Consider the following 12,385-nt stretch of genomic DNA (forward strand, 5'->3'; position numbering starts at 1 on the left):
TGCTGCGGGCGGGCTTTCTCTAGTTGTGGCGAGCGGCGGCTACTCTTCGTTGTGGTGCGCGGGCTTCTCATTGCGGTGGCTTCTCTTGTTGTGGAGCACGGGCTCTAGGCGCACGGGCTTCAGTAGTTGTGGCATGTGGGCTCAGTAGTTGTGGCTTGTGGGCTTCGTTGCTCCGTGGCATGTGGGATCTTCCCGGACCAGGGCTCGAACCCGTATCCCCTGCATTGGCAGGCAGATTCTTAACCACTGTGCCACCAGGGAGGTCCCCAGTTACTCTTTATCATCCCCTTTATTACTTATAAACTCAGGAATCTGTCTGGCGCTCTGTTGCCCTCTGACTTTTACGTAAATACATGGTGACTCATGGCTGTCTCTCTCCCTCTAGGTGTGTATGAGCGAAAGACTCTGCAGTGCCCTGAGGAAGAAAGTTAACGATATTGAAACCCAACTGCCGGCGTTGCTTGAAGCCAAAGCGCTTGCCATCTCAGGTACCTGGGGGCAGAGGGACCATGGGAGGCAGTTGGAGCGAGTGATGACAACCGCCGCGTCCGTATCTTGTCTTGGATTAACATTCTCCCTGTAACTGATGTCATGCTCAACAGCTCAAAGCCTTTCTGGGGAGTTTCACTACAACCCATGGGATAGATGGGCAGCGTGCTTCTCCCTATAAGGGAGGGATGAGACTCTTAAAAATACACATGCACACGTCATATAAAATAGTTACTCGTGTAGGTGCCGTAGTGTGGGCTTGCAGTTCCTGTTGCTTTAAGAGTTTAGAGACTAGGTACTCTGGATGCCATACAATTCTAGCCGATGTTTCTGCAGCTTCGTGTGTATCTGGAGAAGCTCAGTGAGGGTTATCGGGTGTGATCAGCCCCTTCCTCTGCGGAAGGAGTGGTAAGAGGAGATAAACTGAGGTACTCAGCGTAACAATCTAGTCATAGATTATAGATTCTTGGAGGGAACTCAGTGGATTATTCTCCTTCCTTAAGCCGGTAGTTACTAAGGGACATCTCTTCCCATTAATCGGTCGGCTGAAGACACAAGCCTCTGAAAACAGGATCTCACTCCATCACCTGAACAGTGTTTTTGAACATTCCTCTGCATCGGTTATTTTATTTTATTTTCACATCAGCTCTATCAAGTAGGAGGGAGAGATCCTGCAATGCTGAGGAACAGAGGGGGAGATTGAGGCCCTGGGGTGTGTCCTCTGGTGAAGTTCACTCCATCAGCTAAGGGGTGATAGATGGGAGGCTAGAGTCCAGGTGTGAGAGATGGATTCTTAACCCAGTTACGTAATGACAGCCTCCAAGGATTCTGAGCTGTATAGGTTGAATGAATCCACAGCTCATCAGGTTCGGAAGAAGCATAAAAATTTAATGAAAAGGTATAATAATTACACGTGTGGGTTTTAAATGGCATTTTAAGAAGGAATACAATAATCGGCAGCTTCTGCTTTTCAGATCATTAAACAACGAATGTCGGCAGCTAACGAGCAGTTTGGTGCCCGGCGTCGTCATGTGTGTTATTTACAACCCGCAGAACACGCGCATGTGAATGTGGGACTTGGCTGTTAACAGCTTCACGTGCCACGTACTTGAAATTACAGCCCCACTTGCTAAGAGGGAAAAAGAAGACTGAACGCAGTCTTGCTTCTGAGTTAGGGTTTTTGCCTTTCTTAATCAGTGTATCTTTCCCGGGAATACAGGTGGATGTGTCTGTGTTAAGCCCAAGGGCGGAGATGCGTCATTCGAGCAGAAGGGGAACCCGCTCTCACATGTGAATGATTTCCTGTTAGGATCCCAGGGAAAATTCTTAGCATGGTATCTTGCATACGGGGCCTGTGTAGCTCTTAGATCAGCTGGGAAATTGGTGAGGCCTAATCGGATGAGGGAGTTAACTGGGGTGGGAACTCACCTCCCGACCCCCCTATTTCCTGGTCACTCTTGAGCCCCTTGGAGGACAGGACTTTCAGTCAACGGGCTGCCCCATGGGTTGGGCTAGCGGCAGGCTGATCATCATTAACTTCCACACGTAATGCGATTTCTGTTTCCTCTCGAGCTATGCTCCACAGCAGGGAAGGCCCGAGGAGGGAGAAGGTGCCTCCCTTAGGGTGCTGGTGGTGCCGATGTTTTGGACCCTCACTCCACTAGACAAAAACCACAACCACAAACCTCTCCAAGTGAGGCCTCTTTTGGGTTCTCTGTGTAGATGCTGGGACAGTGCTGTTGAGATTCTCAGAAGCCCTATTGAATGGAGAGGATCTAATGGGATACCCTTAGGTTCTTAGAGGGCCTTTCATCTGTCTGAAAGTTTCTAGATCTCCCATCCTGGATCTGATCTATGGACTGAGGTCTTTTCTTCATTTGAGAATCATCTGCTCTCTGCAGAGATGGGGAATAAGAAACAGTTTTGTTTCAAAACTTTATTTTTATTTTAAATATGAAGTCCTGGCTCCTTTGTATTTAAATGTATGTGCTCTAACTCATCTCCCTTTTCTTGCACCTGATCACAGGCAGACCAGAAGCCAGTGGGCACTTTTGTATCCTGCCTGGAAATCTCTTTGGCCGTGTGGTTAACTTCACTAGGAATTGTTTTCTATATTGCCTCGCTGATAATGTTACCAGACTTTCTGTCACTATCTTATAGGGGTCCCTTTTCCTCTGGCTTCCAGTAATACTTTTCTTACTTTCCTTTCAGGCTTCACTGAGGCCTGCCACCCGGTCCCAAAGTCAGCGCCTCAGGTTGTAGGATTTGTAGCAGCCGCGTTCTCCTTTCAGTTGCCAACATCTGTCCTCGTTAGTGATTGCTGCATAATGAACTACTTCAAGACTTAGTGGCTTAAAACGTCACCAATCACTTATTTTGCTCGTGAACCTGCTCTTTGGGCAGGGGGTGGGAGGGTCAGCTAGGGGGTGGCAGCTGGGGCTGGAGGGTCCCCTTCCAGGACTCCTGGGACTAGCAGGTTGGTCTGTCTGTCTGTCTGTTGGTTCTTCCACGTTGGTTCTACCACGTCTGTTGGTAACCTCACTCTCGCCAGCTTGGCTTCATCACAACGTGGCTGCCGGGTTCTAACAGTGAGTGTCCCAAGAGATACGACATGGAAGTTTCTTATTTCTTAAGGCCTGGACTCAGAAACTGGCATGCGTCTCTATTAATAGGTGATGAATTACCCCAAAACTTTGTAGCTTGAACAACCACCATTTATCATATCCCACGGTTTCTGAGGGTTAGGAATCTAGAAGCAGTTTAGCTGGGTGATCCTAGCTCAGGATCTCTCGCGAGGTTGCTGTCCAGATACGGGGTGGGGCTGAAGTGCTCTGAAGGCTTGATGGGGCCGAAAGGTCTGCTTCCAAGCTCGTTCACTTGGCTGTCGGCAGACGGTCTTGGTTCGTTGCCACGTGGGCCGCGCCGTAGGGCGCTCATGACGCGGTCACTGATTTCCCCCAGAGCAAGTGATCTGAGAGTGAAAGCAAACAGGACAGAAGACACAGCGCCTGTTGGACCTTAGTTTCCAAACTCGCACAGTCATCTCTGCTTTAGCGACTAGAAGGGAATTGCTAAGTCCAGCCCACACTCAAGGGGAGGGGAGACAGATGCCACCCCAAGGGAGGAGCATTGAAGAATCTGATGGGCACATTTTAAAACCATCACAGCAGCCATTTTATTTTATTGCTGGAGCAGTCCTGGGGCCCTGGTTCAAGAGGAAGGGACACAGGGGACAGCTGTCGGTGGGAGGGGTGCAGAGAGTTTGGGGGCCATGTTTTACAGTGTGGCACAGTGACTTAAGAGCCCGTAGGAGCCCGTGAACTAAAGACGTGGACAGGTTTTCAGCCACAGGTAATGGCGTCAGGCACCTGAGTGCCAGGCCTGGCTGTAGGTACTGAGGGTGCAGCAGTGGACAGGACAAGAACCCTTCCTTCATAAGAATTATGCAGTAGCGTGGAGCGAGATATGCCTGGACTGGATGTGGTGGAAAAACATGGCTGTGTTTGGAGTGGGAAGAGCTGTTGAGATTGACTCCGGTGTAGGGTCAGTACTGTGGTAGGAATAAACTAGTCATCATTGGTTAGGACCTGGCTGTCCAGGGCTCTGTACAGCAGGCTAAGGGTAGACGTATCTAGGAGCAGCGATAATTTATTTTTAAGCAAGGCAAGGACATGATCAAAGCCAGACTTTAGGAAGCCCGGTCTGCAGTGGGGTACATGGTGGGATAGAGGTGGGAATGTCTGGGGCTGGAACTCACTGACTTAACTAAGATGTTATCATTGAAAAAGGGAGAAAAGAAGGCTAGTGTATGAAATCTTATACAGATGCTTGGAAGAGCTATGGTGGCATTAATATAGCCCATCGAATGTGGTTTCATATACATTAAGAAAACCTAGAAAGCTTATCATGTCTTTTTAAGTGTAGGTCACATGAGATAAGAACAGAGACCACGGTAATACATCAAACGCAACAATCATCTAGATTTTATTTCACGATACACAGTGGATTCTCCACGGAACTCAGCCTACTTCTTCACTGCCGCTCCTGTGGCTTTCAAAACTCCAAGGAACCTAGATTTCTTCCCGGTCTTCATTCACCTACGCAACTCTTGACTAAACTGTATCTTATTCCTCTCTTTTCTTTCCCTTCTCTGTTTCTGCCTTAACTCGTGTGATGTCTGGCAGAGAATAGCTTGGTTGAAAGCACACACCCATCTTTCCTCCCTGTGGACAGGTAGGTACTGTTGTCAAGTCCATCCTGGAGAAGGTCATCCCCCCATGTCTGTGCGTAGTGGCTTAGAATGGGGAGCTGACCGGGGCTGACAGATCTCTTGCTTCTTGAGAGCAGAGGCCACCCTGCGTAGCAGATAGAAGCTTTGCTTTGGAATCTGAGAGGTCTGTGTTCAAACCCAGCTTAATCGGCACTTGGCTGGGTGCCCTTGGGCCAATTATTTCACCTTTTAAAATCTTGCTTCTCCATCTATAGAAGGAGGATAACAGTCACACTCTTACCTTAGCGCGCTGTAAGAATTAGACGAGGTGGTGAACTAGACTAATATGGCGCACCAGTACACCGATACCTGGAGAATAAATGTGTGTGAGCTCCGTGTGCAGAGGCAATATAGATGCTTAACTAGCGTCCAAGTGGGAGGAGGTTTCGTCAGGAGGTGACTGGCTCGTGTACCTGCAGCGGAAGGGCTTGTGGTGGCACCTACGTCCCTTCTTGCAAAGTGGCTTCGGCCCCAAAGGCCTGCACAGTCTCCTGCCCGCTGAACTAGGCGGGGCCGCTCGTTGATGGCGAGCCTTCAGTTTGTCCCTTTGGTTTCCAGCACTGAGTTCAGAAGCCCAGAGCCCTGTCTGTCCCCTCCCCAGGCCCGGAAATTAACCTTAGCCCTGGAGGCCTGGTCAATGTCATGGCTGGATCCCAAGCTCCTGGTCTCCGAGCATCTCCCTGAGGCCCGGAGCAGGTCTGGTCTGACTGCCCACTTCAGGCCGCGTGCCCCCGGGCCTCACTGAGGCTTTTCTGGGTGGAGCTCGAGAGACCATTCTAGGCAAGAGGCAGCCTCAGGCCCACCTTGCCGACTGGCGGGCTGGACAGCACACGAGAGCAAAGATCTCAGGAGGGTGCTTCAGCAAAGGGAACCGCCCAGACCAGGGCTCCGTGAGGCTGTGCTGCCCAAACTGCCCGCTTCACATGAAACTCGACTGCGTTGGCCTCTCCCTAGGCTGCGCAGAGGCTTCGGGGAGAGCGAGGGGGTGGTCTCGGTGCCCCAAGGAGGGTGCGATGGGTGTGCCTGCCTCAGGCTCTGTGGTCAGGATGTCAATGGCCTGTTTCCTTTTCTAGAACCGGGCCGGGCCTTGCCCAGCCTTTGACCTCTGGTGATGAACACTCCTGTCTTGAGCTTAGCTCCGTTCCCTCTCTGCCTGCCGTTCCTTCCTTTCACAGCTGTGGCCTCCTTACCCTCCTTCTGTTCCCAGAAACAGAAGATGTTTCAGTGGCGGGAACCCGCGTCCATGTCTCCGCGACAGGCATCCTTCCCGGCTGTCCCCGGCCTTCCGTCTTGGGCTCCGGGTCCTGTCACTGGGCTCTGCTTCCGTCATGCTCTGTAACCTGACTGGTGTCCCATGGTCATCTTGCACGGGGCCGGCTGTGCTCTGACCGTTTCCCCGCCCCCAGCATCAAGGCCCAGCTCTCTGATGCCCGGGCTCTGAACCTTTGCTTATATTGACATCCTGCGTGAGTTTCCGGCTCCATCCTTTCCCTGTTGAAGCAGCCCCCTTATTGTTCTGGTCCACGTGTTGAGTCACCTTTGCTGTTATTTTTTCCTGGGCTTTGCCTAACGTCTGGCGCTCAGGAGACAGTCGATGAGAGTAATTGTTTGAAAAAATGGAACCCTCATTTGTTGATTTCTGATCCCCAGAATCTGTTGTCTCCACACCTCAGGATCTCCCCTCCGTTTGTGGTGTATTTTCCTTCTCATCTGCCTCCGATTGTCTGCTTCCAAAGAACAAACAGTTCAAATAATCATTTATTCTTAAATAGCATATCCAGATATCTCTGGTACTCCAAGCCATTTGTTTTCTAAAGATGGTTCTATCTGATTTGACTTTTCCTTTATAGAGAATAAAAATTATCTCTACTTAAAATGCATTAGTTAGAGACACGTGTGTCTAAATGGCAGCCTGAAATCTTTCTCTCTTTTTTTCTTTTTTGGCTGCGCCCTGCAGCACGCAGGATCTTAGTTCCCCGACCAGGGATGGAAACCGTGCCCCCTGTAATGGAAGCCTGGAGTCCTAACCACTGGACCACTAGGGAATTACCTGAATTCTTCTTTTTCTTAGTTTATGATTTGGAGGGAAATAGGAGCATTCTTAGAAATAACACTAGATTTTCTAGATAAGTGCAAAATGTTTCCTTCTCTCTAAAAAAGTTCATGGTTTAGATCAATGGCTGGGGGACCTGATAGGCTCGGTAAAGATTTTTCAAAGATGATGTTTATCCAGGGTGGAAATAGAGACCCACCACGTGAGAAGAAGGAAAGGGTATTGTTCAGAGCTTACCGTAGCAAGGCAGGCAACCACCAGCGCTTGTGTTTCAGCAGAGACTCTAAGGCAGGCAGAGGAGAGGGAAAGCTTCGTGGTGGAACAAAGGAAGGTTCCACGTGTGATTGGAGGCTGTTGGCCTGGAGAAGCTGGGGGTGGGTTAACTAGAGCATCCAATGTGACTGGTAAGGGGAGCATATTTGACTTACTCTGGTTGTTACAGAAGTTATTGTTCAGCTTCCTGGATTGTGACTAGAGATGGCATCTGACTTCCTACAAGCTGGCCTCCTGGGCTGGTCACTGTACACAGGGGTGGGTTTCCCGGGCAGGCTGCTGCAGGCTGGGCTTCTGTTCTATTTATGATCTGACCATCGTCTGTTTGTATATTTTGTCTCTCGCCAGGCACCGCGCTTTCTCAAGCTATTTGAAGCAGTCTGTGTTTCATGTAAAATGCCGTGTTCCAGCGTTCTCTTCCCCTTGTCTTCTCTATCAAATGTGACCATTTCTAAAATGTTTGATGTGCAAAACCGGGGCTCTGCTCACACAAAATGCTTTTCGGTGTCTCGGGAAATCATGGTAACTGGAAGAAAGAAACAAAACGGGTGGAAAATGGCAAATTCCAGCCAAAGGAGCTTCCATGCAGAGGGGGTTCGGGGAGCAGTTGATTGGTGATCGTGGCCTTGACGTCGCTGAGCGTGAGGCTTGGAAGGCAGAGGGTGTGGTCCTGCCCAACCAGCGGGTGTGGACTTGAGCTTGGAATTCCTCGAAAGATCTGGTGTCAGGCCAGAGAAGAGGTGTAGCACTCTATGATTTGGGGGTTTGATTATGTTCAACACTGGCTTTATTTCTTTTTCCCTCGAAAAGAAGTAGCTCAGATTCGGGTAGGTAGAATAGGATAACTTTAGGAGGATCGTCACAGATGGAAATGTCTGTGGCCCAGCGAGTACCGTGCGTGTGCACGTCCCCCGGTGAAGGTAACAGTGAGGCCTGTGGACTGACTGGGTGAGACAGCCCGTCTGAGCACAGGATTTAACCTCAGCCATCTCTGTTCTCCCTCCCTTTACGGATGATTCGTGGCCGTGTTTTGACCAAGTCCCTTACTGAGCTGTATTTGATGGAATAAGCACCTAACATGAGGTTGGAAGAACCAAGTTCAAGTTCAGTAATCTCATGTGTGATCGTAGAACTCCGAAACATTGTGACCTTACGAAGGTCACTCTCTGGGTCTCAGTTTCTTCAACTGGAAACCAAGGGCAGTCATTACAAGACCTCCTTCCTGGATTGTTGGGAAGACTAAACGAGAATTCACAACAAGAGCCCTGTCATCTATAAAATGAGACTCAGATAATGATTTCAAAAAATAACCCCCAGATAGCGTGAAGTAGAGGAGGGTAACGATTTAAAATTCAGAGACACTGAGGATGTACTTAGAAACAGCAGGTTGAGTAAAATCAGTTTCAGCCTTGGCAGGCACCCAGAGAGTTTTAATTGTGTTACTTGTAGCATAAAATATTTTGACAGGTGCTCTAGAAAACCTCCATGAGGGCCCAAGTGCGGTTCGCTTGCTGCAGAGCAGGCAGGCGTATGCGCAGCTCAATGCAAAGGCGGATGTGCATCCGTACACAGATTCCCCCTTGGCTTTAGGGAAGACGCATCAGGGTGATGGAGATTGGGGTCCCCGGGTCACTGATGGGACTTCCTACAGGGATCAGCGTTTCCTTTTCTCAGTTTTCATCACGGAGCTCTGGTCAGTTGCAGCAGTCGGGGAGGGCTGCGTCAGGCAAGATTCGCCCCATGGGCTTGGATCTGAGGCCAAAATGCTTATGAAATATTAACCGAGGACAGCGTAGCGTTTTATCGTGGCATGGCTTTTGATGTTATCTGTCTCTCTGGGAATTCACGCTCATTCTGTGTATGGGAAACGTGCACAGCACGCTGCATTTCCCAAGCCACACCCCTTCGGATCAAGGACCCTAAGGAGTGATCTCTCTCATGTTTTATGAAGGCCCTGGCCTCTAGAGCCGGTGATGAGTCGCAGGAGGGCCTGAGGATGTATTTCCAGGAAACCTTCCATGCTGGCACTCACTCCGTCTCTGTAGCGTCTTCCTGTTTGTTTTGGGAGGTCTTTTCTCTCTGAATTGTTCTCAAGAGGAAGTTGCACACTTGGCATCTCCTGCCTGGTGTCTCTGGGGCAGTCTCGGTGCTCACCCCACCATGTTGCTAACCCTCTGGCTTGAAAATACGGCCCAGCAGAAAGGTGGGAGCTCCCTCAGCCCAGGCCAAGAAGGGAACTTGAAGGCCTCGCGAGTGCTCACGCAGTTCTGTCCAGAGGCCATCACACTTCTGGGGCTGCGGGCTCCTCCCGCGGTCTCCCCACGGCGTGGCAGGTCCCTTGGCTTCTCTGTGGCCCTTCATAGGGGGCTCCACTCGCAACGGCCCCCACCGGTCATTGTTCACGTAGAAATCACGGATCCAGAAACGTTTCCATTGTGTTTCCATTTACAGCTCAAAGTTTGTGGCATCCAGTCTGCTCTCCTTATCAGGACTTCGTTTCTCCTAAATGGGTCCAAACCCATTGCCTTGGCATTTGGAGCCCTCTTGTCAACGTCTTGGCCCGTCTTTGGTCACGTGCCTCTCTTCTGCTAGCGCCACCCCCCGCAAGACAACGCCCTTTGCTTAACAAGGTTCCCATTTCGCCTTTTGGGAACCTTACGTTCTTTGCTGATGAACCTGCCTCTGTCTCCCCTTCTGGAATGATCACTCTTCTCTGAGCCCTCCTAGAGCATATTTGCCTATTTTTTTTTTTACTGTACATCTTATCCCCTTTATTCAATGTAACTTCCTGGAGAGCAGGGCCGGTGCCTTGTCCCTTTCCGTATGTGCCCACATAGTGAGAGACAATAAATAGTCTCAAAAGATATTTATGCAATCATGGAATCTGAAACTGTGGATTTCAGTAACAGAAATGGCATGGGCTGGGTGTGCAGAATGCCCTTAAAGTGGGACAAAATTGTGTAATCTTTCCCACACTGATACCATATTGAAATCTGCCTATGAAATAATAAGAATAAAGAAATAAACAGCACAGTTTAATACTTAAGAGGAGGGATTTTGGAGCTATGTTTGAGTTGGAAAGTTGCCCTGCCTTTTATTGCTATGGAAGCTTCAGCAAGATATGTAATTCTCTAGATTTCAGTTTTCTCCACCGTAGAGATAACAATGTGTATTTTAGTGACCATAAAATGAGCCATTATTTTATATACTACTAAGAAGGAAAAATTGCTGTCAATTAAACAATGATACAGTGCTTTCTGTGGCTTAGAGTTTTTATTTTATACTTATTGAAATAGCTCTTTTAGATGTAGTTAAGCTTTTGAAAAAATCACATATCACTCTTTTAAAAAGGAAAATGAATGGATTAAGGTTTCCCTAAGATGTTTCATACTTAGTCTGGCCTAAAACACAGTTCGACTCAAGTCAAGCCTCCTGTTTCTCCACACAGTATCATCCTCTGCATCAGTGAGGCGACTGGTGATGCAACTTTTTTTCTTTTTCTCCAAGAACGAACTACTGTTTTCTGTAGGATTTTCTGCCAAGCTGCTAACACCATTCTTCAAGTTTTAAATGCTGGTGCTTTCCTAATCTTACAAATCCATCTCAACAGAAGGTAACAGGACTCAAAGTGTCCTTAAATGGTTTGTACATTGAAACAGCAGGGGGATATAGATGCTCAGTCAGGCCACCAAGAATGACAATCACGTAATAGCAACTTCATCCAGACCACCTCCTAGATAACAGTAATTGTAAGACACATCCGTTTCAGAGATGTTAAAATGTAAAAAAAAAAGTGCATCTTGGAATAGATAACATAGAGTGTATTATCACCAAGGGTTGTGGTGAGATTTGAAGGAGAGAAAGTTAGTAGCTGTTATCATGATTATGGTTATAATAAACTCTTAGGAAATATAATGGAGCCCTCTAATAACAATAACTGTTGTTTATGGAGTGCTTATTAATGTGATATGTTTATTAATTATGGTATCATTTTCATACTTAAATATTCCCTAATACAGTTTTCCTTTTTTATTGAGGTATGATTTACATTCAGTGAAATGCACAGATGTTAAGGGTACAGTTCCATGAATTTTGACACCTGTGTTATCATCACCCCAGAAACATCACGCTTGTACCTGTTCCCAGTCATCATCTCCCGTTGCCCAGATGGCCTCTGTTCTGACGTCTTCTACCATGGATTAGTTTTGCCTGTTCCAGAAGTTAATATCAACGGAATCCCGTCGTATGCCTTCTTTTGTGTCTTTTTCTTGAGATACTCCCACGTCACTGCGTGTATGTAGAGTTTGTGCCTTTTCCTTGCTGGGTAGTTCCGACGTACCACTGTTTCTACCTTCTCCTCTAGATGGACATTTAGGTTGTTTCCAGTTTGGGACAATGAGTAAAGCAACTGTGAACATTTGAGTCAAGTATTTGTTGATTGCATGTTTCATTTTTATTAGGGAACTGTTGACCGAAACTGCCTGTCTTGGCCAGGCACGATAATACTACTGTGAGTTGTCTCACAGTAGGAGTTCCCGATAAGGGACTGCCGTTGAAAACTGACCAGAAGAATTCGGGAGGGGCCAAAAGGAGGGAGGAGACACCGGCCCATATGTCCCGCCAACCTCCCAGAACCCTTTGTGCCGGTATCCATCTGGGCTGAGAGATGCGCGCGTCACGAGGAAGGACCCCGAGTCAGACCAGATGTGGGCCAATCAAGATGATGGACCAGAGGCAACCCGGAAACTAACCCCATCACCATAAAGCCCGAGACTGCGAGCCACGTGGCAGAGCAGTCCTCCTGGGTCCCCTTGCGCCGCTGCTCTGCGCCCGGGCGCACCTTCCCAATAGAGTCTCTTGCTTTGTCAGCACGTGTGTCTGCTCAGACAATTCATTTCTGAGTGTTAGACAAGAGCCCACTCTCGGGCCCTGGAAGGGGTCCTCCTTCCTGCAATAATTTCTCTTGGGTAAATACCTAGCAGTGGAATTGTTGAATCAAAGGATAGGTGTATGTTAACTTTATGAGAAATTGACAGAACCTGTCTCAAAGTGCTTGTACATTTCATGCTCCCGTCACACGGGAGAGTTCTGGTAACTCCTCGTGCTTGTCAACCAGGCAGTTTCAGTCCAGTTAATCTGAGCCACTTGAATGGTTTTGTAGTGGAATCCCTACGGCTTTAATGTGCATTTTTCTGGCGACTAATGATCATCAACATTTTTCATACGCTTTTCGGCCCCAGTTATATATCTTTGTAATGTGCCTGTGGTGTCATTTGCCTACTTTTCAGTAGGGTTATTTG

General features: G+C 48.3%; 1 protein-coding gene across 2 annotated transcripts in view; it reads left to right on the forward strand.

Moving 5' to 3' along the window:
* DISC1 (DISC1 scaffold protein) overlaps window positions 1-12,385 on the forward strand; it is a 352,385-nt gene that overhangs the window by 140,190 nt on the left and 199,810 nt on the right. For both annotated transcript variants that reach the window (XM_049696800.1, XM_004281592.3), the window contains exon 8: window positions 386-488. In XM_049696800.1, coding sequence (XP_049552757.1) covers window positions 386-488 — 103 coding nt within the window. The remainder of the gene's footprint in view (window positions 1-385; window positions 489-12,385) is intronic.

The sequence above is a fragment of the Orcinus orca genome, chromosome 14 (assembly GCF_937001465.1).
Source record: "Orcinus orca chromosome 14, mOrcOrc1.1, whole genome shotgun sequence".
Lineage (NCBI taxonomy): Eukaryota > Metazoa > Chordata > Mammalia > Artiodactyla > Delphinidae > Orcinus > Orcinus orca.